Source organism: Acipenser ruthenus, chromosome 21 (genome assembly GCF_902713425.1).
Source record: "Acipenser ruthenus chromosome 21, fAciRut3.2 maternal haplotype, whole genome shotgun sequence".
NCBI lineage: Eukaryota > Metazoa > Chordata > Actinopteri > Acipenseriformes > Acipenseridae > Acipenser > Acipenser ruthenus.
In genome coordinates, this window is record NC_081209.1 from 7,611,689 (window position 1) to 7,639,237 (window position 27,549).

General features: G+C 41.6%; 1 protein-coding gene across 4 annotated transcripts in view; it reads left to right on the forward strand.

Annotated features, from left to right (window-relative positions):
* LOC117428246 (SH2B adapter protein 3-like) overlaps window positions 1-27,549 on the forward strand; it is a 66,187-nt gene continuing 38,638 nt past the window's right edge. For 2 of the 4 annotated variants that reach the window (XM_034047116.3, XM_034047121.3), the window contains exons 1-2: window positions 1-348; window positions 9,837-10,763. In XM_034047116.3, coding sequence (XP_033903007.3) covers window positions 9,864-10,763 — 900 coding nt within the window. In that variant the 5' untranslated portion in view covers window positions 1-348; window positions 9,837-9,863. Of the gene's footprint in view, window positions 349-569; window positions 1,258-8,715; window positions 8,785-9,836; window positions 10,764-27,549 lie in introns of those variants that run through there. The other 2 variants (XM_034047118.3, XM_034047119.3) reach the window with 2 other exon arrangements.

The window sequence follows — 27,549 nt, forward strand, 5'->3', positions numbered from 1 at the left end:
CGTGTGAGAGAGCGTGTCTTCTGTGTGCGTGCAGAGGGTTAAGTACCTAAAGTCGAAAAAACGTCTCAGTAATGCAGAATTCTAGACGTTTTGAGAAAGAGGCAGGGCTTCGTTAGCACCATATGTACACCTGGAAAAACAAAACAAAAGAGGATACTTCTTGTACTTTATTTTTATTTATTTTTTACGGCTCAGTTTACCTTGAGCTGTCAAACTTTTTTTTGTAGGCGGAAATGATGCGAGATTAGCGTTTTTTCCGCGCCTTAGTTTCCTTCCTGGAACTTTTGCAAACTTTTTTTTAAACGCCTCCAATATGGGACTGAAACAGACAGGCGACTTTTCTTGCAGGTAAATGTCATTATTATTGATGTATTTGCAATGTAACTTGGTTTCGTCATGACTTAATTAGCTGTTACTTGGAAAATAGCGACGTTCTGGTGTGCAGTGGCATGCTCATAGCAACTCCTATTTGCTAAAAAATAAAAAAAAGTGTTTGTAATCAAGGAAACAGTGCCGCATCAAGCACACTTCGCTGTCACTGTGTCAGTGCTGCGCGCAGCGTTAAACATGTGTTGGTTGCATAACGTATTGTTACACGACATGCCGCTTTTTATACAGTAAGTACACTTTTCATCAAATAAGACAACATACGGCTTGATCATGTGGATTTGAAAACATAAATGTTAAGCAGACGCATATTATATGTGAACCTTACGCTGTGTTGTATGTCTAGTGTGTCAATACGTTATGTTAGATGCGCACATATATACAGCACGTTAGTAGCATACCCGTTATTTTTCACGTATGACGTGTTTGAAGACACTGAATAAAACTAAATTAACCGTAGCCTCCCCGGCCCGCTTTTGACTTTTCCTTTGGTCCTCCTTTTTGAGGTGTTTGTCTCTGCATTATGTATGTTTTGTACACACTATTGACATGACATGAAGTTTAAAAACTAGATTTTTCCATGTAGGCTGAGCGTTCTTCCAGTTCCCCGACGATTATGTGACACCAGACCATAGCCGGTCTGTCCAAGGATTTGGAGCCGGGCAGCGAATTAGAAAGTAAAAGTTGCGTCTCCTGCAGTCAGAATTGAATCGCTGCGTAGGGAGGGAGGGGTATCCTGTACTCTTTCAGTACTTGTATGGAAAGGACTGATTGTTAGTTCGTGACAATTATCATTATATCCGTTTCTCTGTTTATTTTTTAAACTGGCTCTTCAAATATGATAATTGTCTTCACAGATGTTGTGTTCAGGTAGGTTCGTTTTGATAACTGTTAGGTAATAAAAACGAGTAATGAAACTACCTTACGATGCGAGTGTGTGTGTGTATATATATATATATATATATATATATATATATATAATCAATAATAATAGCATACACAGATTTCACCGGCTGTATTATTATTTGTTTTATTAGGATCATGTTTTATAGTGATCGTGTTTACAGCATTTTATTTTGACACAGCTTAGCTTTGGGTTTATATTTGACTAACTTGTTCCCGATTTGTTGCCGCGTGATTCACAGAACTTAAAGCACCTTTAATGAAGTTGGGGGCTACATACTGTACGGGAAATGATTTGAATTTTCCATTACCACTGATTTTTAAAAACCTACATTTCGTAAGTTTCGCAGGTTTAAGGCACTGTCATGGTGTTAAAATGTATAAACGACACAGGTTTAGAGCGATTTACAGCATTTTATTCTGAAGTTTCGTGTTGTGCGTGGAATTGGAAAGTCGAAGTTGACCTTATAGATTTGGGTGTTAAAGTTTCTTAGTTTTGTTTTAGTTGTAATACTTGATGTTTTGCATTGCCTACACTTACAGTTGCAAGGCCTTACTAATGTAGGCTACTGTATGCAGTACTACAGTGTACAGCTTCTTTGTATTATAAAATTAAATCAAGCCTCTGCTATATATCTGTTCTCTATAATACATTGAAGTCCTATTCCTTGCGCCGCATTTTATCGATATTTATTTAGCAAAGATTTAATGCACATGGTAAATCTGTTTCTTAAGTAACTTTCGTGTTTTATAACATATATGAATCACTGCATTCGCAATATTTTTTTATGTTGTAAAATTTAAATTCATTGCATTATTAAATGGATAAACTTGTAAACACGTTTATGTTGTCTACTGTCTGTCTGAAATGTGCTGAGCACAAAAAGTAAACAAGAAATGACAAAGGTAGTCAGGAAGTAAGGACGAGGTGTCTTGGTTTGATTCTGAATCAATATCCATTTTGTAGAAACACGTGAGTGGTATAGATCTGAACCGTCTATTTTATATTCCTGCGTTTCCATCTGTTTTGTTTTCAAAACATGACTTCATAATAATGTCACATATAACCGCGCACACTTCTTAGAATTAGAAATAGGTGTGCGTGTACATTTATCATCAGCCTGCTTGCTGTGGTCTCCTTCAATGTTATTAATTCATCTCTGGTTACTTTGATCGATGTACAAATAAACTGCTGTTATGTACCCTGCGACTTGTGACCATTGTACAACCCTTAATTAAAAAGTTGTAAAATTACGATGCCTGTTTGCTTTCTAATTGAAGGTGCCACATGCTAATAATTAATATTTATGTATAACATCTTCAAGCTGTTTTCAATTGAGTCATATACAATGCAGTATAGATGTTGAGGCTTTCGACTTGAGGAAGGACAGTAGACCCAGTACAGTGAGACTCCTGCTAGATGGTTTAGCGTGTGAAATAAATGATTGCATCATGCCATGCTATTTCAGTGTATTGAGGGTGTGCACATGTCCTGAAATAGCATGAGCCTGCTTTTTTTAATTCACTGTGTTTCAAAAGCATGCACTTTTGAAATCCTTTTATTTTGATAATGAAACATGGTTCATTGACAGTTATTTAGTGTGTTAGATAACTATACATTTAGACTAGTTCGTTATAGCCTGTTTGACTTGGGTTTTATTTTTGGGTCAATCTGTAAACTAATGGCAGTTGCTGTAATTTCCAAAAGCACGCAGTATTTTCTTGTTCAATTTTGAATGACTTTTTTAAATAAACATGACATTTGCGGCTTATGCATTTTTTTGCGTGTGTAAGTATACTGTATATGGTTGGGACAATAATTATTGTAATTATAAGCAGCACGTTTTCATTTATAGGTGATTGTTTCTGAAAACTGCCACCTTTTCTAAGCATGATGAATTTAGATGACTGGGTGCGCACCCTGCCTTTCAAAATGGCGATTTTAATTTGGAATAAAACGTGATTGGGTGATTGTAATTTTAATTTCCACTTGAGACTATTAAGGTAAAATACGAAATGGAAGTTATCTTTCAAATTGCATGGAAAATACAAGGCTTTTTTTTTTTTTTTTTTTTGCACAAAGTATTGGCTGACCTGAAACAGGAAGCATGAGATTTAATGGTAGGGTAAGATGAAAGCAACAATGACTGAGGTAGCATAATATGCCTAGTATTATGTTGCTTACATGTATATCATGTTAATATGAATAAGCCTTGATGTAACAAGTGAATGCCTTAGGATATCCATCCTGTTTAACCCTTTATTGAACAGTTTAACTATTTCTATATGCTCTTTATTGCAGTTCTCTCGTAAGCGAACTGTTTTAGTTTCTAAAACTCTTTTTGTATCTAAATCAAAAGTTCCATCCAAGTTTTCAAATGGTTTGCCAAAAAAAATAGAAAAAAAAACCTGTTTTACAGAAAGTTGGTCTTAAAACAGACTTCAGATTGTAGCTTTAACACTGACCACTGGAGTGGCCTTAATATTGAGGGTGACATTGCATTGCCATCCATAGCAGTAAACCGCTGACTGTATACAAAAAGCGACCTGAATTGGGAGGAGGTCATACAGAGTGGTTGAAATGTGTTTAAGGAACTCTACTGGGATCCAGTACAGACAACAATGAATGACGCACAGTTTATTGGACAAAGATCATTTCCCTTCTCTCCACAGACAAGTCTTGCTTTCGGGATTATAGGCAGTGACTTTTGTTTTGTGCCGTGGCCACTTGATTAAAGTGACTGCTAGATACTATGCCAGTTACCCCTGGCTGCAGTGGTTACACTGTGGTTCAGTCTGGAGCAATAGGCAGCTTTTGATTTTGATACATGCTGACTGGAAGTTGCATCGCTACTGAAACGATGTCCTTCTAATGAGAAATCTGTCAGGGCTCTTACTTTTTACACAAAGGTGTAATTATTCTGCTCTAATTCAGTTTCAGTGAAGATTAGGAGATTCATCTAATTAGGACAGTTAATTAGGTGTGCATTGTTTTAATGGTTTATTTTAATTTTTGAATTATTTTTGGGTAAGTGCTACCTACAACGCTTCACACCAAGTTTTGTTTTTCATTTTTCATTTTTCAGATTTTATTGTGTAAAATGGGTTGCTGCTTCATTATGAACAGCTCAGCAGTGTATATATATATATATAGATAGATAGATAGTGCTGGGACGAACACAGGATTTTCATGTTCAGATATTCACTCATAATTTAAATATTCATTCGGATATTCGTTCGTTTTCAAAAAGTAATGAAAGCCATTATATTGCTCAGAACGCAGGCAGAGACCGCATAGCAGCAATATATAAATATTTGTGATACCAGATGAGGAGGGATGGATGTGATCCTGTAGAAGCTAGTTCATTCGCGTCTCTGCTCTGCATTGCACAGTCCCTGTAGTGATCTCTGCCGAACACGTTGTATTTAAGGAAGACATGATGACTGCAATGACTTTGAAGTGGCTAACAATTTAGGAAATATTGTATAGGCCTGCACTGTATCCTCTGGGGAGAATATACAACCCCATCAGGTGATGTAATATTAGACTCTACACATTAGCGTCTTCAATGACAAACATCTCATTTTACAACAGAGATAGTGTAGGCCCCAGTATCTCCACTACAATATTTACATGGGCTGTGCTACATATAAAAACTTTTCGAACACAACCATGGGTAGCTGGGAAGGTGCTGGCTTGATGTGAGAAGCCAAGATGTTAAACATTTTCTTGAATGACACATGGCCATTCCTCAGGGATTCCTGTCCTGCGTCGGGGAAGTTGGGGAGGAATTCTGCAGGGATGTCTGTTCCCCAGAATAGCTGACATCCATTTTTGTTTCCTGTGAAACATCAAAAACTTAGTCTTGGATGGGGCCTGTCAGTAAAGATCTGGCTATGAATCCTGTCAGGAACTGACTTCCACAGGGAGGTGCAGCTTTTATATATTACAGAATATAGGTCTGGGATATGCAGGGCAAGCACGGGAGGGACCATTTATGCAAAAGTGTGTGCTACATATACACATTTCACTTCCACTGCGGGCATGACTGTGTGCATGTATGGTAAAACATACTGTGCATTCTGTGTCGTATTTATTGAAATGATTTCCAGTTTGAGATTTTGACTTCTATGTTAAAAAAATAATAATAAAAAAAGCATTCCCTTCCCACACGCTGCCAAGTAGTGATAAGGGCAGCCCTGTAAGTAGAGATAAGGGCAGCCCTGTAAGTAGAGATAAGGACGGACCTGTAAGTAGTGTGCTGTGCACCGGCAGCCTTGATGTGACACTGTAATCCCACGCCGTCGCCATGCGGAGAGAGATTCCCTGAGCCCAAGGGCTCTGCTGTCTGAGGCAGGAAGTGAACTCTGTGCGCAAGGATGCTGAGTCATCCACAGGCTGGCAACACTGATAGAAGCATGAACCCAGGGGCCTGAGAGGGGGGTGGGAGGAGCACGTTCACACTGCAGCTGAGAGGGGAGTGGGAGGAGCACGTTCACACTGCAGCTGAGGGGAGTGGGAGGAGCACGTTCACACTGTAGCTGAGAGGGGAGTGGGGGGAGCACGTTCACACTGCAGCTGAGAGGGGGGTGGGAGGAGCCCGTTCACACTGCAGCTGAGAGGGGGGTGGGAGGAGCCCGTTCACACTGCAGCTGAGAGGGGAGTGGGAGGAGCACGTTCACACTGCAGCTGAGAGGGGTGGGAGGAGCACGTTCACACTGCAGCTGAGGGGAGTGGGAGGAGCACGTTCACACTGTAGCTGAGAGGGGAGTGGGGGGAGCACGTTCACACTGCAGCTGAGAGGGGGGTGGGAGGAGCACGTTCACACTGCAGCTGAGGGGAGTGGGAGGAGCACGTTCACACTGTAGCTGAGAGGGGAGTGGGGGGAGCACGTTCACACTGCAGCTGAGAGGGGGGTGGGAGGAGCCCGTTCACACTGCAGCTTAGAGGGGAGTGGGGGGAGCACGTTCACACTGCAGCTGAGAGGGGGGTGGGAGGAGCCCGTTCACACTGCAGCTGAGAGGGGAGTGGGAGGAGCACGTTCACACTGCAGCTGAGAGGGGGGTGGGAGGAGCACGTTCACACTGCAGCTGAGAGGGGGTGGGAGGAGCACGTTCACACTGCACCTAAGAGAACACCCTTGTGGTGAGACTGATTTTTCCCATTGTAAATGCTCCGCCTAAAGGAACAGGAACTTCACTTTAAAGAACACCGGCACTGCTAACGATTTATTCACAACTGATACAGGACTGTTTTGTAACCTGATAACTCATGATTATCAAACTTAAATTCAAATGGTTTATTCAATCTTTTTATTATTATTATTTATTTCTTAGCAGACGCCCTTAACCAAACTTTTCAAAACGGACACGTCATTGCGAGACTGTCTTGAGGAGCACTGATTGGTTTATTCAGTCTTTCCTGAACCTCCGTTATTTATCATTGTCTTGTTTTGTATTCTGATTTCCTCGAGTGCACCTCGTCGCTAGAGAATGGCATGTAAACAAACGGTGAAACGTGCCGCTGTTTCTCTTGCTACAAAAAATTGGAAATTGTTCGAGCTCTTGAAAAAATCCTGAATCAGACCCAAGTCGCTGAGCAATTTGGCATTTCCCGTTCTGGTGAATTACTTCACTGTTAAATAATTTTGTGCGTGTCTTGAATATTGCTCCTGTACATGTATTCATAATTCATCTAGAGCTGCTGCTGTATTTTTTTAACATGTGTAGGGGTGCTGTGTTAATTTAGTTTGACAGTTAGTTTATTAACGTTAGTTTGTCTGTTACTTTATTATTATAGTTTATCATAACAAGTAATACATATTTATTTATTTATTGTGTCTGGAGGTGAACTCCGTCTTCGAGAACACTTTAGCTAAGAGAACACTTTGCTTGCATCTCGAGGGGTGTTCTCTTAGCCGGAGATGACTGCAGTATTCTTGTCTTTTAGTGACTGAACTCCTATGAGATAAATGGGTGCTGCTGCTGTGTGTTGTTAAATAACAGCACTTTGTTGCATCACCGCTCAAGTCATTACAGGGTGCTTGTACCGTCAGGGGTGTGCAGTTTTTGAAATAAACTTGATGTCCAAGGGACAAAATTCTAGAAACATCTACTTGTCCTTCTTAAAAATCTACTTGTCCCCTGCCTGTTGAGCAAAACACACACAAAAAAGTGGAATATAACATGTAGGATTTTGGTTTTATTTAACAGTGAACACAATCAATCAATTAGTGATTAACAGGGGCGGCTCTGGCCTTGTAGCTTGACTGGTTCACTAAATTCTTCAAGATACACAAAAGGTTCCTTGTGACCCCACCTCACCTCAACAAATGTATAACATACTTTAAGGAAATGCTCCTTTCAGTGCAGTTTGGAACACATTTGCTCGTAAATTTAAGTAACATACTAAGAGTACAACTGTAATAAGCAATACTTGGAGTTATTCAAATGTAAAAATAGCTTCTGCCTGTTTTTTCTCCACTTTCTCTATTAGCTGAATCCAACTGGAGATGTACAGGTGTTTTAGTTTGTTGCATCACAGATACAAAATCATTGCCGGCTATTACTGCTGCTTTGTGGAATTCTGATTTTTCTTGAGGTTTTCAGTTTTGTAACTGCTGAACCCCACTTATCCTAGAATCTTAACATAGGGTACGGTGGATTCTTTTTTCCACCCCCAGCACTCCCCCAAATTGGATTTCGAAAGCTTTGGAGAGATTGCGGATAACACTGTGTATACTGTACACAAATAATTCCAGCGATTCAGCTGCTCTTCTGTGTGGACAGTAAGGAAGGAATAGTATAAAGACGGATCCTGAGCTAAGTGCATGAAATGGCCCTTAGCCCGACACTGCACACAGTGGCTTTCTGATTTCTTTTAGTTTCATCTTTAACCATCTGTTCAGGGTTCCAGGACTGGGAGTGTTAGAGGCAAAAGAAGCACAAAGAACAGCATTGCGAATGTGGCGACAGCAAGTCTAAACAATAATAATGAAATAAGTGGCTGTCAGGCTCCTGCTTTTTCATTAGCAGTTGCAGAGTGACAGCTTATGAATAGGGGTTGGAGCGCAGTATTCTAGGTATGAATCCCCAGAGCACTAACAGAGCACAAAGAAGGGAGTCTGAGAAGAAGTACTGGAAGTTTTGATGGGGTGCTGCAGTAAAGGGAGCAAAATGGAACCAAAGAGACTGAAATACGCTTGAACACACCCACCCACTTGTGGGTTGGATCTCCGTTTGACTGTGGTTTTATTTCATTTGGTGATTAAGTGTTAGACCCTCTGTGTGCATTAGATTAGGTAATGTATTGTGTTAAAAAATCTGTCCCACATTGTTCTTTCAAACATCTAACTATACAGTCTGGTCAGTCAAAGGATCCCTACAATGGCTCTCGAGATCTCAAACCACTCTTTTTCACCACAGGGAAATTCCAGTAGCAACAGTGAAAGAAGCAGAAATGGGAACAAAGTGCCCAAAACCCATATAGCAAAGGTATGAGTGTGCATTTAAACAAGAAAATGAAACCATTGCAACACATTGGTGCTGATGGCCCTTTAAAGTGTTTTAGCTCGGTTCCCGTCACAGGCTGTTTCTGAGAGGGGTGTATTACTCAATTTTATTTGTTTCCTTTTCTTCAGACCCATTTTGCTTATTTTGCTAATTTCATTTCTATAATAATATAGAAAGCGCCTCTTTCTTCTCTAAACATGTCTGAGAATTCAGGAAGTGTGAATTTTGGAGTGGAATTATTGACATGCTATTTTGTAAGTCAGGTCAGTTTAGTCATTTTTTGTTTTGCTCTAATGTGGAACTGGTACCAGTAACAAAGACACATGTGATTTCAACATATTTCAGCATAACTTTTCTTTTTTTTAAACCAATATTGTCCCAATCGCTGGTTTGCAAGCCCCACATGCATGCTTCTTACTTTAACCAGATAAACATCACCGTTACATCGAACCAGCAGACGAACACAATTCGTTGTCATTTACAGTCCGTTTTTATTTTACTACAGGGGTGGACTTTTTTCAATCAAGCCATTATAAAACATTGATTAAAATAATGTATTAAAGTCGCAATTATTCGATAAATCGTGCAGTACCTTCAATCGTGTCATTCAGATTTCAAGCAAATTCAGCAAACCTTCAGCAAAGACTCATATCTTATAGGTGGTAGTAAACTGGTGGCTTGGATCATGGCTATTTAGAGCAGTGATAGGTAAATGTTGACAAATGTGGGCTAGAGTTAGCTTCTTAGTTCTAAATGTAAAGCCACAACTTCATTTAGGAAGACTTAGGTTCATTACCGGCAAGTGCAAGCCTCTTGTGAATTGTTATTTGCAGCGTAGTTCAGTCCAGTGGTTCAGGAACCCATAGACAGAGGTTATTAATATTATAGTTTCCATTATCACTCGATGAGAGGATCAGTGCAGTGTTGAAAGTGTGTCCGACTTCAGTATTGTTCTAATGAAAGATATCAGTAGCATCTCTCAATGTGACTACCCAATACAGCTGATCCCTTTTTTTCCCTCCCCTCCTATCTAGTATTCCACAGCTGTGCTGGTTACTGCAATGAATGGCAACACTAGCCACCAAGGGACTACTTCCACTTCCGCCAGTCAGCCCAGGGGCTGGAAGGAGTTCTGTGAGCTACATGCCATCGCCACGGCCCGGGAACTGGCCAAGCAGTACCGTCTCTTCGTCAACGAGTACCCGCAACAAGATGCCCTGGCGGCTGAAAACTTCTCGCTGCAGTTCATTGACCTCTTCCAGCAGTATTTCCGCAATGAGATGGGAGAGGGTGGCCTGGCCATGACGGGGCGCTATAGAATCGTGCCTTTCACGGGGGCGCAGGACTACCGAGAAGCAGGCAGGCGCTTCTCCGATGGCCCGCAGTTGTTGATGGCGGTGGTGACACCCAAACCGGACCAGCCAGCTGTTCCCCGGGACCAGGATAAACGGGAGAGTAGGGCCTCCTCCTCTACTGACACTAATCACCCTTCCCTCCTGCTGACTAAAAGCTCCGAGGAGGTTTCTGACGCTGCTTTTTCCGGGCCTGACCGGGCCCCGAGTTCTGCCTCCGCAGACGCAAACACCACACACTTTTCCATTACCAGTTTGCGACGGAGCATGCGGGGAATCTTCCGAAGGAAAACGACCGAGTCTCTTATAGCCACTGGGTCGAGCGACGTGAAAGACAGGGGGGCCTCGGGCACAACGGAACAGGTTACAGCCACGACTGCCGTCGGGCAGCGCTGGTTTGACAGATGGGCCAATAAGTGGCGTCCACAGACTGTTTCTAGAGGGGAGGAGAGCCGCGAGAGCGTGAAGGAGGCCCAGCTAAAGTACCTCATGGTGGACGATGCCAGCTCGGATACCCAGCCCCGCTGGAAGTGCTGCAGGCTGCTTGTGCGAAAGGCTGGCGGGACGGAAAGTGAGGGGTACCAGCTAGAGATCTTTGACCCTCCAAAGGTAAGCTAGCAGAGGTCTTGTATTCTTACTGCATTCTCATTGTGTTGGGACATTGGCTTGGCAGATAGTGGTTAACGGAAGAAAAAGAAAAGTTTGATCAGATGTCTTTTTTTTATCTTAAACGTTTATCCAAGTGGGGAATCCAGTAGAACTGGGCCGCAGTCGTAATTGATGGATCTCGTCTTGATATATTTGTAGCTTGAAGCAATGTGTTGAAAGGATCATTATCATAGAGCTGTCCAGAGTGCTGGTGTTCCATGGAATGTTTTTACTGGGATACCAGCCAGCATTAGCAGTCAGTGGCATGCCAATTAGTTCTTCCTATTGAGGCTGATAGCTCTGTCCTGTGAACGCTCAAAGCAATCAGATCTGTTCATTTTGCTCTGATATTGCTTTATCTGGATCTCTACGCAATTTCAAACACAGCCCTTCGCTTGTTTGGTCTAAAGGGATGCTGTGAAATGTGTTTGTAAAATAATCTGGAGGTATTAAGATCCTTTGTTTGTATATTTCTTTGAGGATGTTTTTGATAATAATCATGGTTGCTATGCAAACAAAGGGTCTTTTTTAGCTTTGCTTTAACACTAGAACGACCGTGTTTATAGGCCTACCTACAACAACCATGACCAGTCAATTTGACCGGCGTATTAAAAACAACAGAAATATTGCAATGAAAGGACAAACAATTGAATGTAAGTCGTAGTTTTATTCAGAAACGTCATATAAAGCATCTACACAACCGAAACATTGTAAATAAACGGACCTTTGAACAGAAATGTGTTTATATACAGACATATTACATAAAGTGCAACCTCCAAAAAATCTAAAAAAGTGAAATAAACAAATATTTGAAAATCAGTTTGTGTATATACAGGTATATCATGTACATACAAAACTGCACAACTGAAATGATTTAAAATGTTTTATAAAATAAATGGGTTTATATTGCCTACATAACAAAGCGCTTATATTCAACCGATCTATGCGTTTATACACAAACCTACTATAATCGAAATGACATGAATAAATAAACATTTAAACAGATGGGCGTCATTTACAATCGTTTACAAAGTCTAAGTGGTGACACAAATCACACAGATCCTGCGCTTTTCAAAATGCGCAGTGCACTTACCACAGACTGTCTTTGTGCATTTGTCACAGCTATCAACAGTAACCCAGGCTTCTGGCACCAAATGCTCCACGGGCATATACAAGTGCAATGAAAGCTTCTAATTCCTCCAAGGACGTTGACCAGGGATCATCTTGTAGTTGTCGGTGGGATCTGCTTCAGTGCAGCGTTGTATGTGGTGAAGTGTATGCATGTCAATCAATAGGTGAAAAGCACTCAATGCGCTCTCATCAGTGTTACTTTTTGCATATGCCGTGGGCCCTGGAATTTCCCTCAAAATATTATGTTCACCCCTTCTACCTGCAGCTTCAACACCAGGATTTATAGTGTTCCAAACAGTGCCATCATTACCAGCCTCTTGAGTGCCATGTGGTGCTGGCGCTTCCGCTGGAGAAGTGGCTGCCTCAGGTGAAGTAGCAGCTGGATCAGATGCAGGGGCTGATGCAGGTGAAGTGGCTGGCATCCCACGGGATCTCCTGCGCCCTCTTCGCGCATTTGGTCCTGACACTTGGCTAGCATCCTCCACACTGTCACAGCTGCTGCATCAGAATGTTTTTTTGGTAAACTTTGCAGTAATTCAAAACACTGCTTTGCTGTCATGCATCTTCCACGACACTTGAGGAATGCAGACTGATATAGACAGCCGGGCACCGTGAGCTGTCAAGGCTGTTTGATAGGCTATCAGGAGGCTCATTAAAACAATAGACATGTCAGAAGACCTCTCACTTGAGAAATGCAGACTGATATAATCAAACTTCAATCAAGTCCCAACTGATAAATACAAATAATACCGCAGCATTTCATTGTTATAATATGTTTTATATGTAGCGGTCACTTTGACAGCTCCTGGTCTGAATAGGTAGGACAGTATTTTATCTCCCTAATTTTTGCAGCTGCACGATTCTTTCTTTGTCAGGATAATTGGTACATATATTTAGGAAAAGTCAGGAAAGCACTGCTCTGTATCTTAAACACACATGCCCCAATTTAAAATTCCAAAATTCCGTTCTAGTGTTCATACCAGGCCTCAGAAAGATGCCTGGACTCAGTGGAAGCTTGTTTACTCTCCCCTGGTCCGGGTGTGGAATACAGTACAAGGCTATGATCTAGGTATAGAGGATCAAGTAGAGCAGTGCTCTTGGATCTTGGATTTTAATCATTTGCTCTCTTCTCTGTACAGTATAACATACATGGGTATTTATGTTCAGATACTCTTTCCAAATTGAAATGAATATTTGGATATTCTCTCATCTTGAATAAGAAAGGAAAGAAACATTCTTCTGTACAGTAGTTTTTTTTTGGTCATTTATGCATGTGCAGGGCCTGCCACAACACCCCCCCCCCCCCCCCCCAAATTAGAAAGCAATCTGACACATACGGTACGTGCCTATGTAAAATATCAATGTGTCTCCTCCATAGTCATATCTCTGCTCCGTTTTAGCATGTCTGCTACAGGATTATTTGTAACCAGGTTTTCCACGGTTTCCATATTTCTGGTTCATGGGGGAGTATGAATGTGAATTGAAGTATGTCAAGCTGCTTTCTTTTCTCTAATCTTTTCAGTACGTTTTGTCTGATTTTCTGGAGATAAGCTAATGACCAACAAAGCCTATTCACCCTGCGAGCTATTTCTTATAACCATGAAAGAAAAGATGTAGGCTAAATGTAGACTCTGCTAGATTCATTGAAACATGCACACATACACACACACACACACACAATCACACTGTCACAAACACAGACTTATTCACTTAGACATGCATAAACCACACAGTACTGTAGTTGCCAATGTTTAGCAAACTGGTTACACCCCCAGGAAGTCTTTTGCGATTTGTTGGGGCTTTACTTTGGCATCAATACTATACCATACCATACCAATTTCACTTACATAGAGACTTTCATGTGTAAACATCCCAGGGCGCTTTACAACAGCAAGCCAAGAGAGCTCCAAACTGCTCGCTAGTGATAACTTTCTGTGTTTTATGTGGGAAGCTTCAGGACAATTTGTATCATTTTGTTCAGTAGCATTCATTTGACAAGACCAAACATCACATGTTGTGGAAAGCTTCCATCGCCCTGCAGGTACAATTCAATTGTGGTTTTGAAACTAAAACTAACAAATATTGAGTGATTGAAACAATGGACGTTTGTGAATAGATACAAAAATATACAAACACAAAGATAATAAGCTATTGTATAATAATGACGGAAAGAACAATTCGTCGTGGAGTTTTGTATGCATGGAAATTTCCCTGGGTTGTGACCAAATGTTGTCTTTGAAGCTGGTCAGCTGCTGTACTGTGTTGATTCTTCCTCCCATGCATCGTGGTGTAACATTTCACAGATATTCTATTTCATTGTTGTCATTGATTGCTGTACAGCACCGTACTGTACACTACACAGGATCTTCTCCTGCCCGAAGCTCTTGTTTCTGCTCCTGTTTGGAGCCATTACCAGACCCAGTTGCCGGATAGCCTAGAACTTGCAGCTCTCTGGTTGCACTGAATCAGTAAAAGGTGTTGGCTGATGCAAGTATCTTTCATCTCTCCCTTTTTAAACAAAGCTGGCGATTACAGCCTGGCTTACGGGTAGCATGCAGAGCTGACCAGACGAGTGTTGGCTGATTCGCTTTTATTTCTGTATCGTAAGAGCTTTCCCAGGCCTATATTTGGGCATGTGCTGCAGACTGTTATCAGAGGGATGCGGAGCGCTGTGTTTTCCGAAGGAGATAAAACCCTCTCGGACGCCCCCCCCCCCCCCCCCCGTGCCTCCCTTGATCAGCATGCTGTAACAGTGTGCATGTGCGCAGTGCGGAGAGGAGGCAGAGGAAAGGGAGCCAATAGAAGCCAGCGTGCTCTTACACAATGCAGGGAAACAGGCTTCCTTTACTCAGCTCCGACTTTACCACCGACACGCAGGGGAAGTTGAACTTTTGACAAGCAGTGGGGCAGAGAATAAAAGAACCCTGATATACACGTGTGGCTTTAAATACCCTTTTACCATTTGAGCCAGGTGTGAAAATTACACACTGAGCTCAACCTGCGCAGCAAATAAAAAAATAACTAAACCTAAAAAGCATGGTATCCTCTAAGTAAAATTGTTTTGCTGTGCTGAGAAACAACGACCAGTAAAGTTTCTTCTTGTACAGCTGTGGTGCTGGTTTCATTCGACTTTATGAAGCAAAATTTGTTAATTCTATAAGGTGATGCCAAACTTTTGGCCATAGCTGTACAGTGCCATATATGGTATAGAGTGAGGCTGCCCAGTGCAAGAAATGCATTTAATTTAGTGCTGCTTGTTTAGACTGGAGGAGCAGCTTTGGTGGCCGAGCTAGCAGATGTATTCATGTCAGAGAGCAGCGATGCAGAGAACTGCACACAAGGAACTGACTTGAACTTTGCTCAAGACCCAAGACATGCAGGTGGGTCGTCAAGCAGGGAGCTGAAAGAAAGGACTGTGTGAGTGGAAGGCATGTTCATGTTTGAAATTAAACAGAGCACTGGAGTAGGCTTTTTTGCCAGGAAGTTGTTTCCAGGGGAGAATGCTAGCATGCAGGATGGCTGGCTGTCTATGGAAGGACCAGATGTATTGTACAGTACCCCCGGGGAAATCTTTTTTATTTATTTTTTTTTAGGTTGTAATTTTATTTTTTTAATTTTACTTTTAGTTTTCCAGCTAATTAAAATGATGAATATTCAAATACAGTATATATATTTTTTTTTTTAAAAGTTGAATATTCAGACATCAAAAACCCATGTTCTTCCCATTTATGTAGGTATCCATTTTATTAGGTTCTTAGGTTTAAATACCATTATCATAATCTCTGGCACCAAGCAAATGGACATTTAGAAAACCACCCAACTTAAATCCACTACTCCAGGTTCTGCTCCAGAAAGCTGTTCACTCTGCTCTGACGAGTCATTGTCATCGACGGCTCTTATCTGTCCTCTGCTGGACGCGAGAACCCTCAGCTTCCTGCCTGTTCTTTCGACTGGTCGAGAAACAAAATCCTCGCTGAGTTCCTGCACACACACTCGATCTTGCTCTCTCTTTCTGTGAAACACAATCCTCGCTGAGTTCCTGCACGCACACTCGATCTCGCTCTCTCTTTCTGTGAAACACAATCCTCGCTGAGTTCCTGCACGCACACTCGATCTCGCTCTCTCTTTCTTTGAAACACAATCCTTGCTGAGTTCCTGCACGCACACTCGCTCTCGCTCTCTCTTTCTCTGAAACACAATCCTCGCTGAGTTTCTGCACGCACACTCGATCTCGCTCTCTCTTTCTGTGAAACACAATCCTCGCTGAGTTCCTGCACGCACACTCGATCTTGCTCTCTCTTTCTTTGAAACACAATCCTCGCTGAGTTCCTGCACGCACACTCGATCTCGCTCTCTCTTTCTGAAACACAATCCTCGCTGAGTTCCTGCACGCACACTCGATCTCGCGCTCTCTTTCTGTGAAACACAATCCTCGCTGAGTTCCTGCGAACACTCGATCGCGCTCTCTCTTTCTTTGAAACACAATCCTCGCTGAGTTCCTGCACGCACACTCGATCGCGCTCTCTCTTTCTCTGAAACACAATCCTCGCTGAGTTCCTGCGAACACTCGATCGCGCTCTCTCTTTCTCTGAAACACAATCCTCGCTGAGTTCCTGTGAACACTCGATCTCGCTCTCTCTTTCTTTGAAACACAATCCTCGTTGAGTTTCTGCGCGCACACTCGATCTCGCTCTCTCTTTCTGAAACACAATCCTCGCTGAGTTCCTGCACGCACACTCGATCTTGCTCTCTCTTTCTCTGAAACACAATCCTCGCTGAGTTCCTGCACGCACACTCGATCTCGCTCTCTCTTTCTCTGAAACACAATCCTCGCTGAGTTCCTGCATGCACACTCGATCTCGCTCTCTCTTTCTGTGAAACACAATCCTCGCTGAGTTCCTGCACGCACACTCGATCTCGCTCTCTCTTTCTCTGAAACACAATCCTCGCTGAGTTCCTGCATGCACACTCGATCTCGCTCTCTCTTTCTGTGAAACACAATCCTCGCTGAGTTCCTGCACGCACACTCGATCTCGCTCTCTCTTTCTCTGAAACACAATCCTCGCTGAGTTCCTGCACGCACATTCGATCTCGCTCTCTCTTTCTCTGAAACACAATCCTCGCTGAGTTCCTGCATGCACACTCGATCTCGCTCTCTCTTTCTCTGAAACACAATCCTCGCTGAGTTTCTGCGCGCACACTCGATCTCGCTCTCTCTTTCTGAAACACAATCCTCGCTGAGTTCCTGCACGCACACTTGATCTCGCTCTCTCTTTCTGAAACACAATCCTCGCTGAGTTCCTGCACGCACACTCGATCTCGCTCTCTCTTTCTGAAACACAATCCTCGCTGAGTTTCTGCACGCACACTTGATCTCGCTCTCTCTTTCTGAAACACAATCCTCGCTGAGTTCCTGCGAACACTCGATCTCGCTCTCTCTTTCTGAAACACAATCCTCGCTGAGTTCCTGCACGCACACACGATCTCGCTCTCTCTTTCTGAAACACAATCCTCGCTGAGTTCCTGCACCCCAGCTCACACCCCGTGAAATTACACATAAAACCTTTTTTGTAAAGTGTGGGTTTTTAATCTGATTCTCTTTCAGCACTAAGTACTTTAAGTAACCCTTGGAGAAGTAATTAAATCATTTCTGTTTCTTATACTATATGAGCAATAACTAAAAATCAACATATATTATATTAGCTTCCTGGCTTGGTGTTTGGAGAGGAGTTCTCTTTCCTAGACAACTGAGGGAGTCTGCAGTTTTGAGTGAAGTTCTGAGCATTAGTCCTGTGATGTATAATTCATTCAAATCAGCAGTTATCTTAATTTAGACTATGCGCTGCAGCTGAAAGTTTAATACAAACTGCGTCTGCACAGGTTGTGAGAGCAACAGGTAATAAGTATTTCTTTGCCATTTTTTTGGGCTCGGTTATTACAGAGAAGTGCACAAATTACTGCTGTCATCCCCTGTTGTAAGATTGGAATCTTGGCAGTGGTGAGTCGCGGCCCTTTGGCACTGAAAGCAGGAGGGTGCCTTAAAAGGAAAGGTAATTCAGAACAGAACAAGCAGCAGAGCTCAGTGATAGCCTTGGACACCTCATCCTCATTCAAGGATTTCCCCATAACCTTCCAGATAACGTTTAAATAATTGCACAGTTGTGAGAGTTTGTGTTGTTTGGTACTTTTTAAAAGCTGTAAAAAGGAAAGCGGAGCCATGAATAAAATGTAATCTTAGAGTAAGTAATCAAATAAGATATGTGTTATTTGATAATATTTTCCACAAAGAACAGCAGGCCTGATTCGATCACATGCTTCAAGAGGCAACAGGCTAGTGCAGTGACCCCCTTTTGGAGAGATTAATGGTCACACTTTAAAATAGTGCCTACAAATAATGCTTATGACGGAAATTCAATGTTTAATAAACTCTTCAACGCTGCAGACCTTTATACAGAATAACTCCATACCAGCTAACTTATCCAGCATTGGATTTATCCAGGGTAGTGTTTCTGTAAAGTTATTAGATGTCAGTGAGACCAGTAGCAAGTGACCTGTTGCAGTAGTTGGTACTGCTCCTGAATTACATAAGAAGCAATGTACACTGTACATGATAAAGATGTGATATCTATTGAGGGGTCCTGGGGACATGATGAACCACAAGAGCAGAGCTTGGAATTCCAGATTTGCAGTGCGCAATACATGCATTTACTCTGTGGTGAAGAATAAAAAGAATAGAGACAACATGTAAAAGTAGCAAAGCTAATAATACTGTCATTGTTGTTCAGTAGCGGCTTCCACGCAGAACTAAACCCTGCAGTGTCTCGAGAAAAAATAACGGTTCATCACGTAGGAAGTATTCCTGAATTGCTGACACACGTTTAAAAAATGTTTCCTTCTTTCTTTAACCAAGACCCTTGCCTGCCCTTCATCTTCCGAAATCAGATGTTCTGAAATCTGTCACTGAACAATGTCCTGGTCTATAATAGAGACATCAGCTGGGTCCGAGTTCCCAGAATGAGGAAGCTGTATGAGTACTGATAAGTGATGCGTGAGAAAGGCTTAATAGCAGGGAAGTCCTTGCTCCCAAAGATGGCTTGTAGGAACCAGATAAATGTGTTTCTTTGACTGCGGTCAGGTTTCAATACCATTTTCATTTCTTTTTTTTGCTTTTTCTGTTCTCTGAAGAGGAGCAGCTGTCACTTCATCAGCTACTCCATGTAGCAGAGCAACCCTATAGCACAAAACTATACTTACTGTACTCACATGCTGCTGGTATTTTAACCAATCATGTGTGCCCCAACAGTGTAACGACTCTGCTTGCAAACTTGTAGGCTCAGTTAGTGGAGCTGCGTCTTTAGTTCTGTGGCAGTGGTTTTTGACAGCTGTGGATCCTTTGCTTAACTTGAAACTATGAGTGGAGGTTTTTGTGATTGGCTCCCTCACAAACCTCCACCAATATATATATATATATATATATAATAATTGTCTGAAAAAAGGTAATATAAAGTACTGTGTAGTGGCTTGCAGATTGCAGAAAATATCATGTTTGTCAAATCTGGAGGTGATGTGTAACGTGCATGTTGGGCAAACACTACTAAACTACAATACTGTGCATTTTGAGTCTTAAATGCTAGCCAGAACAGAGCATTTTCAGTAATGCTAGTTGGAGGTAAAGGGGGTAATTGCACAGGACGCAGCCACGTGGTTCAGCCCTGCCGTTGCTTTTTGGCAGATAGGATATACCCGCCCCCGGCTTGGACAGACAGCAAGATCTTGCTTTAATTGTGTTCTACTTTTCATTGTCCAGCATGTGAACCTCAAAGCCGGAAACCAAACTCCCACTTCTACAGCTCTAAAGCATTTCTAACTGAGCAAAGAGGAAAGAAGAAGGTGCTGTAACATAGTTATCCACAGTGTTCGTGTCACAGAGGAAAGATGTCCTGTCATGGTGACAGGACATCTGTCTTGAATCTTCATTGTGATTGGGTGTAATATACGGTGGATCATAAAAATCTGTTTGATTTCCATTTCTAATAGCAAGATTATTAGGACCTGCTGCTTTTATTGTGGACGGGCTTGGCTGTCGATTTTGTCAGTCCGTTCTTGTGGGACTAGAGACTGTAGACCCTGACCTTTTGGATTGTGAGCTTTGATCCCCTGGTCCTTCAAAACCAGGGTGTTTTCCTTGAGCCCTTGCTTGTTTACCACAGATAAACATAATATATCATAATATGCTGATAACACTATGTAACACAATTTTTGTTCCTGGGTAGTAAGTGTTATTTCCTAATTGCTTATGCCTCAAAAGTATAGAAAATGGCTATTATTCCCCACAAACTTTGCTTTTGTGACCAGGACAGTGATATTTTGAAATATACCTATTTCCAATGAGAAAACGGGCAAATTTGTGTCTTTTCGTTCACATAAAGTCAGAAAAAAACAACATATGAATCCAAATTAACATGTATTTATACTAAAGTAATACAAAAATGACTACAAAAGATTTAGAAGTGAGTAGTTTTTCGAGATTTACGATTATACTGTAAATCACTTTCACGAATCAGCCCCCAAATGTAGTCTCCCATCATGTTCTCGTTATACTGTCCTTGGTAGCGGCGTTCAAAGTCCAGTATATCCTGGTGGAAGCGCTCGCCTTGCTCCTCCGAGTATGCTCCCATGTTCTCCTTGAATTTATCAAGATGAGCATCAAGGATATGGACTTTGAGGGACATCCTACAGCCCATTGTGCCGTAGTTCTTCACCAGAGTCTCAACCAGCTCCACATAGTTTTCGACCTTGTGATTGCCCAGGAAGCCCCGAACCACTGCGACAAAGCTGTTCCAAGCCGCTTTCTCCTTACTAGTGAGCTTCTTGGGGAATTCATTGCACTCCAGGATCTTCTTTATCTGTGGTCCGACGAAGACACCTGCTTTGACCTTTGCCTCAGACAGCTTAGGGAAGAAGTCTTGAAGGTACTTGAAGGCTGCCGACTCCTTATCTAGAGCTCTGACAAATTGTTTCATAAGGCCCAATTTGATGTGCAGTGGTGGCATCAGCACCTTCCGGGGGTCCACCAGTGGCTACCACTTGACGTTGTTCCTCCCCACAGAGAACTCGGTCTGCTGTGGCCAGTCCCGCCTGTGGTAGTGCGCCTTGGTGTCCCTGCTGTCCCAAAGGCAAAGATAGCAGGGAAACTTGGTAAAACCGCCTTGGAGACCCATCAGGAATGCCACCATTTTGAAGTCTCCTATGACCTTGATGCCATCTCAGAAAAATGCAGATATGTATCCACTTAGGCAGCTGGAACTAAACTGAACTGGTGGGCTTAAGGCCCCTGTATTTATACTACTATTTATATTACTGGAAAGTTCTAGAAAGTTCTAGAAGTTACTCCAAGTTTACTCAGCACTGAATCTATCTGGAATATTCTGGAAAATAGGTAAATTTCAAAATATCACTGTCCTGGTCACAAAAGCAAAGTTTGTGGGGAATAATAGCCATTTTCTATACTTTTGAGGCATAAGCAATTAGGAAATAACACTTACTACCCAGGAACAAAAAAAAAATAATAATTTGTTACACGGTGTAATTAATTTGTTCCTTATTTCCTGTGTTGTCTCAATTCTTGGTGTTGTTTATTTTCTATGGTGCACAAGGGGAAATACCAATGTTAACCTTGCAGGGAGTTTATAAACAGGGCCTTGTTTATAACGCAGTAGGTTTGATTTGATATTTGACTCTTTTCATCCAGATATCGACCAATGGAAGAAACATCAACATAATGTCCTCTGAGATTTCACTGGTGAATACATTAGACTGGTCTCGTGCTGCATGATGCTTTAATCATGAACTTCTGCAGACAAAACTGTTGATAAGGGAACTGGGCTGGTGTCTGTTCCACTTTCAGGAAAAGCAGAAATCAAAGATAAGGAAGGATCAAGGTTAGGTTCAGATCATGTTTAAAATCTGGGAATAGATTTGCAATTAACCCCTGTGTCCTTTTCTTAACTAGTCTTAGATAAAGGCATACAGTAGTTCTGAAAAGTGTTTGCGATTTTTATTACAGAATTTCTTTTTTCCTCTGTATTATTTGTTTTACTCCTGTGGTGAGCACCACCTGTTCTGTGCTTTTTCATGAAGGACAGACAGTATAATGCACCTGGCAGGTTGGGAGGGCTGGGTAATCAATCAATCTGCATCCCTCACAGTGAGGCTTCATTGACCCATGCATTAACATTATTACATACGATAAAAAAGAAAACGGTGAAATGAGTCCTCATTAAAAAAAAAAAAAATGAAAAAAGGGGGTTCCTCCTGAACTGATCACGTCCGTCCGTCTGATGATCACACTCTACATGATAAACACAGTAACTTGGTTCTGCCCCAAACCTTTATCATGCAACGGAAGCTTGGAGGAGGGCTCTATCATGAAAGATGGATACATTTTCTATTTTTTTTTTTAAGAACGAATGCTAACAGATTTGGCTTAACTTTGGGAGGAATGTTTGTATTGAAAAACTAATAAACAAATCATCTGCAGTTGAGTAGCATTAAATGAACCTTCTTATTACTTCTACTGCAATTTTGCAATGTCAATTCCCCCCCCCCCCCCCAGCAACATGGGTGTCTCTCTTTTTGCAAATAGAGGTTGTGCGATACATGAGAACTTGTCTCTACAGCTTATCTTACATCAGCGAGAGCCTTTTTTTGATGCTGTCAGCTAAACAGCGGGTGTGTTGAAATGTACCTCCTCAGAGTAAAGAATGAAGGTTTATTGCATGTCTGCATGTGGGGGAAAAAATGTTCGGCATGTTTGATATTAAAGGCAGATGGATGCAGAGGAGCTGCCATGCCAGCATCGAGGAACCAGATAAAACCACAGTTTGATTGAAATACAGGAAAACATGTGTAACATGCTGGCGTGACACTCCGTTTTTTGTCTCCACACTTAGCTGTCTCGCTCGTGGATTTGAATACGTTTCTATGTTCTTATATGATGAAGTGCCTCCTTGTTATTACACTGCAGATGGGAGTTCTGGTTTGGAGTCCACACTGTATTGTGTGGGTTACACCTTCAATTGAGAATACAAGTGCGAATGAAATGGCATTAAAGGGGGAAATGGAGGCCACCGTCATAAATCAAGCTCCATGGGCCTCCTGTTCGTAAACACAGAACCACTGAAACAATCCAGCAAGCAAAACCAGAATATCAAAATGACCTCCAGATTTCAAACGTTAAAAAAATGATTCGACACCATTCTTATGAGGGAGTTCTGTATCGATATTAAAATATTCTCATTTAAAAATGTAGCCATATGTGTGTAAGCTAGACTGGCAGTACAGCTCCTCACACTAATTGGTTGTTGGATTGTATCTCATACTCATTGATTTGTTTGAAACCGAAAAACACTATTGGCCAGGTGCATGGAAACTGAGTCCATGCCCCGGGGAAGTATTCAGGTACACAATGATTTTATACAGCTCTTTTAATATCATCAATGAATCAAAATTGCACTGTTACTCTTTGCTGAGCTACTATGAAAGTAGGATTTACAATGCAACATTTATTGCTTGCAAAGCAACAGCTTGCAAGCCTGCAATGAGTGGATCTGACTATGAGATGCTGTTTGCAGAAATGTCTATTTCTTCTGTTTTTATCAGTTTCCTGTTTATGACAGTTCTAGCTGTTCTGTGTCTTGAGTGGAAAAAGATGCTGGGTACGGGCTAGGTGGCCGTTTGGGAGATTCATATTGTTGTGCTCCTTCTAGGAAATTATTGGTCTTGTCTTGTGTGTGAATAACATGTTCACCGCGTACATTTTTAGAAAGCTGTGGTTAGAATAATTTCCTTTAGTAGAATAACCAGCATTTCCATTGACGAATAACAAAATATTTGTGCAAGACCTCAGTTTTCGTGTTGGTTTGGTTTAGTCGGTTTAGTGACTTACTATCAAACTTGTGTTGGGGTCCATTTTAAATAAAAAAAAGTAGCAGATCATAATTCAAGGCTGTGTTAAAGACCATTGATATTATTATTATTATTATTGATTTCTTAGCAGACGCCCTTATCCAGGGCGACTTACAATTGTTACAAGATATCACATTATTTTTACATACAATTACCCATTTATACAGTTGGGTTTTTACTGGAGCAATCTAGGTAAAGTACCTTGCTCAAGGGTACAGCAGCAGTGTCCCCACCGGGGATTGAACCCACAACCCTCCGGTCAAGAGTCTAGAGCCCTAACCACTACTCCACACTGCAGTGATCACTGTGAAGAATACCTGTGGTCGATGTAGAACCCCAGCGACTGGTTTCACAGACTCCGACTACGGTTTGTGAAACCAGCCCTAGGAGATTTAGGTGTAATCATGACCATAGCATTGCTTGATCTCCATTTCCTACAATGAGCAAATACGTCATTCATTAACAAAACACCAGAATATCTACTTGTCAGTAAAAAACACAAAAGCTAATTACAAAATGACTTTAAATACATCCTTTTGGGGGGCACAAAATGTACAGTATATAACCCCTTAATATCCAAGGATGTCTCAGACAGTCCTGGCCAGTTGTGGATGGTTATTATGTGCAGGTATGACTAATCAAAACGCAACAGGCTGTGTAAACATGGTAATGTGCAAAACGGCAAGAGCAAACAACAGCAAGTTGCAAATGAAAGTGTTGTACAAACTGTTACCCTACCGTTCCCAACAGTATTTCCTCTCAATTTCTTTAGTAAACCATACCCATGAGTGAAGCTGATGTGTTTTTTGATGATTTGGTGAAAAGTCTAATTTCCTGCTTTTACTGAGGGCTTACCACATCAATTGTGCCAGTCTGGTTCATGTTTAGTCAGTTGCGCCTGGCGTTTGCACTTTCTGGGAAGCCCAGATTGGGACACCTACGGAGGTACAATAACCGGCTGGGCAGTTGCCCAGAGCAATTAGACCGGCAGTCATAAATTTCCTGAAATCCTGTTCCAGCAGTGAACCTGAGAGCTAGGCTGCTTCTGTTAAAGCAACAGTGTGCCACAGTCCTGATTTAAGTTTCATAGAAAAAAAAATTGAATCCACTGTTGCATCATTTACCCACATGTCTCTGTGGGTTAGTCACCCTGTCTCCTAATTCCGTCATTAAGCATCACAGCTGCAAAAAGCAAAATAATTAACACCAAAATGAAAAAGGACTCTGGTTCCACAATGATGAGGGGCACACACTATGAGAAACTATCATTACAGTTTATCCACAGCTATTTTCTACTATTCTTTAAGCTTCATTACTAGTATTATTATTATTATTATTATAAAGTACAAGATAACCGTTTCTCTTCCACATGCAGTTTCTATCTTACTTTTACAAACTATTCTATCACCCAGGAAGTATACACGCAAGCAGAAAATAGACTTTTTTTTTTTTTAAATTAAAATGACATATGTTAGTTTTAGATAAAAAAAAATTCAATTGCTCATAAAGTGTCTTATATAGAGAGGTCGCTTTTATCTCTAGACTTCCGTAACCTTCCACTAGCGCTGCCCAGAATTCTTGGAACGTCTCTGGGTTTCTGCACGTCGTTCACGATTCGACTCGAGGGTCGGGAGTCTACAGCTTTGAATGGGTACACACACTAACTCCAGATATATTGGGCTTCTTGTAAAAGGAAGGAAAGGTTTTGCAATGTGTGTTGGCATCTATTCAATGAAACTCCATTGTGCTGCTTTAGCAGCAGCTGGAGGTGGTGGATTAGAGAGAACATTCTGAAGTGTGATATATATATATATACGGTTTGCTTGCCTGATTTGATTTTTAGTTTTGTTTTTGTTTTTAAACAATCTGGGCATTTCAAACCAAAACGAGAAGACTGCTTCAGCCTCCCGGGATTGCATGATGCTGGGATGGCTGTCATGCGGCAGGGATGGACGCACATAGCATAGCTGTTTGAGCCGTTCCAGATTTTACTGTGAGCTTCATAAGAGTTTTCCTCCCCGTGGTTTGCCAAATTGGGCTCAAGTGCCACTTGCAGCAAAAACTGACTAGGATCCAAGAGCAGTGTAAAGCTGAAGGAACACAAAGCCACTTAATGGACGGACAATACAGGGTACAGCAAAGGGAATGCATTGTGTTTCCTGTGAACACTGCAGGGGGTTCTGTAACCCTTTAAGATGGGTGGCTATTTTAAAGCCATAGGGGTTGATTTGATATCAGGGATGGAAATAAGACTTCTATTGCATAACAGTTTCATTACATTCCAGGGTTTATTACAAGTTTGATTAGAGTGTATAACTAGCTCAGTTCTGTCTTCTTAAACTCATACTTAAACCAGGAAAAGATTATAGAATGAGTTGCTTGGAAATATTCCAATGTACCTACTTCTGTAAAAAAAAAAAATACTGGGTTGGACGGGGGAGGGGACAGGAATTGAAAAAAGTAAAGCTGTTTCTTTTTTCCTCTGAATGTAAAATACATGAAGAGGGGACAGTGTTTCGGTGGGTTACTGCTGTTATCTGCATCGAGAAGCCATAACCACAGACTTGTCTACCTGACCTTGTTTAGCAGTTTGGAAAGTCCCTATTTCGCAAACTCCAGTCCTGCTGCTGCTGTGAATGAACTGAGGAGCTGCAGGAGAGGTACTGAATCCGACTGATTTGCTGTAAGGAGAACCTAAAGAACTGGATTTCACAATCCCATCTGCAGAATTAAAATGTCAGAAACGGAGGTTCATCTTTGCGCGTGATTTTTGTTGTTTTCTTTTTTAAATCTTTTTCAGCCCTTGTGAAGTGAGCCACAGCTCACCCCACTGTAAGCGCCACCAAGTGGGACCGTGCGGTTCTGGATACACACATTTTGGTTCAGCTTATTTTTACACATTTGTAACACCCTCGCACTTGAAACCACAGCAGGAGATTATTTTGTATATTTATTTACACATTTTATCAGGCGTTAATACTGCCCACTCATATCCCACACAAATTCATATGGGTTATACTTTTTTTTATTTTTTTGCACATTTGACCACACTGCTGATTAACTTAACAGAGTTGTTGACAAATTGCTCCTGAGTGATATGGGCTTGAATGAGCTATACAATAAGGCTCTCGTTATTTAATGGTCCAGGTAATTGGTTGTATAGGGTCGCTATAGGATTGCATAGCAGTTTGAGCATTTCCTGATTTTACTAGGAGCTAACTTAGAGAAACCCACGAGTTGAAAGGCTCAGGTGGAATTGATCGTTAATGTATGGAATGGCACAGGCTGATTTAAACAGGGAGTCTTATTCTGACATTGGTGCTGTGCAACAGAAGCTCTCTCTGTTACCCTGGCACTGCGTTTAATGTGCATTAGAAAACAATGCAGATTTTAAATGTTTAGCACCTCCAGTTTCTTTTCTTTCTTTGCTGCTCATATCCAGAATTACCAGCAGACCACAGAAACATGTGGGTGTTTTTTTTTTCTTTTTAAGTTTGCTGTTCTGCAAAACCATCAGTCGCACTGTGCTTTCAGAAGCAATGCGGACCGCTTGGTAGATATTTGTAATTTCATACAGTACTTTCACTGTCTTTCTGAAACTTCATCGCCAGGGAGGGGAGAGGTTAGGGTGCATTCCCTGCTGTTATTT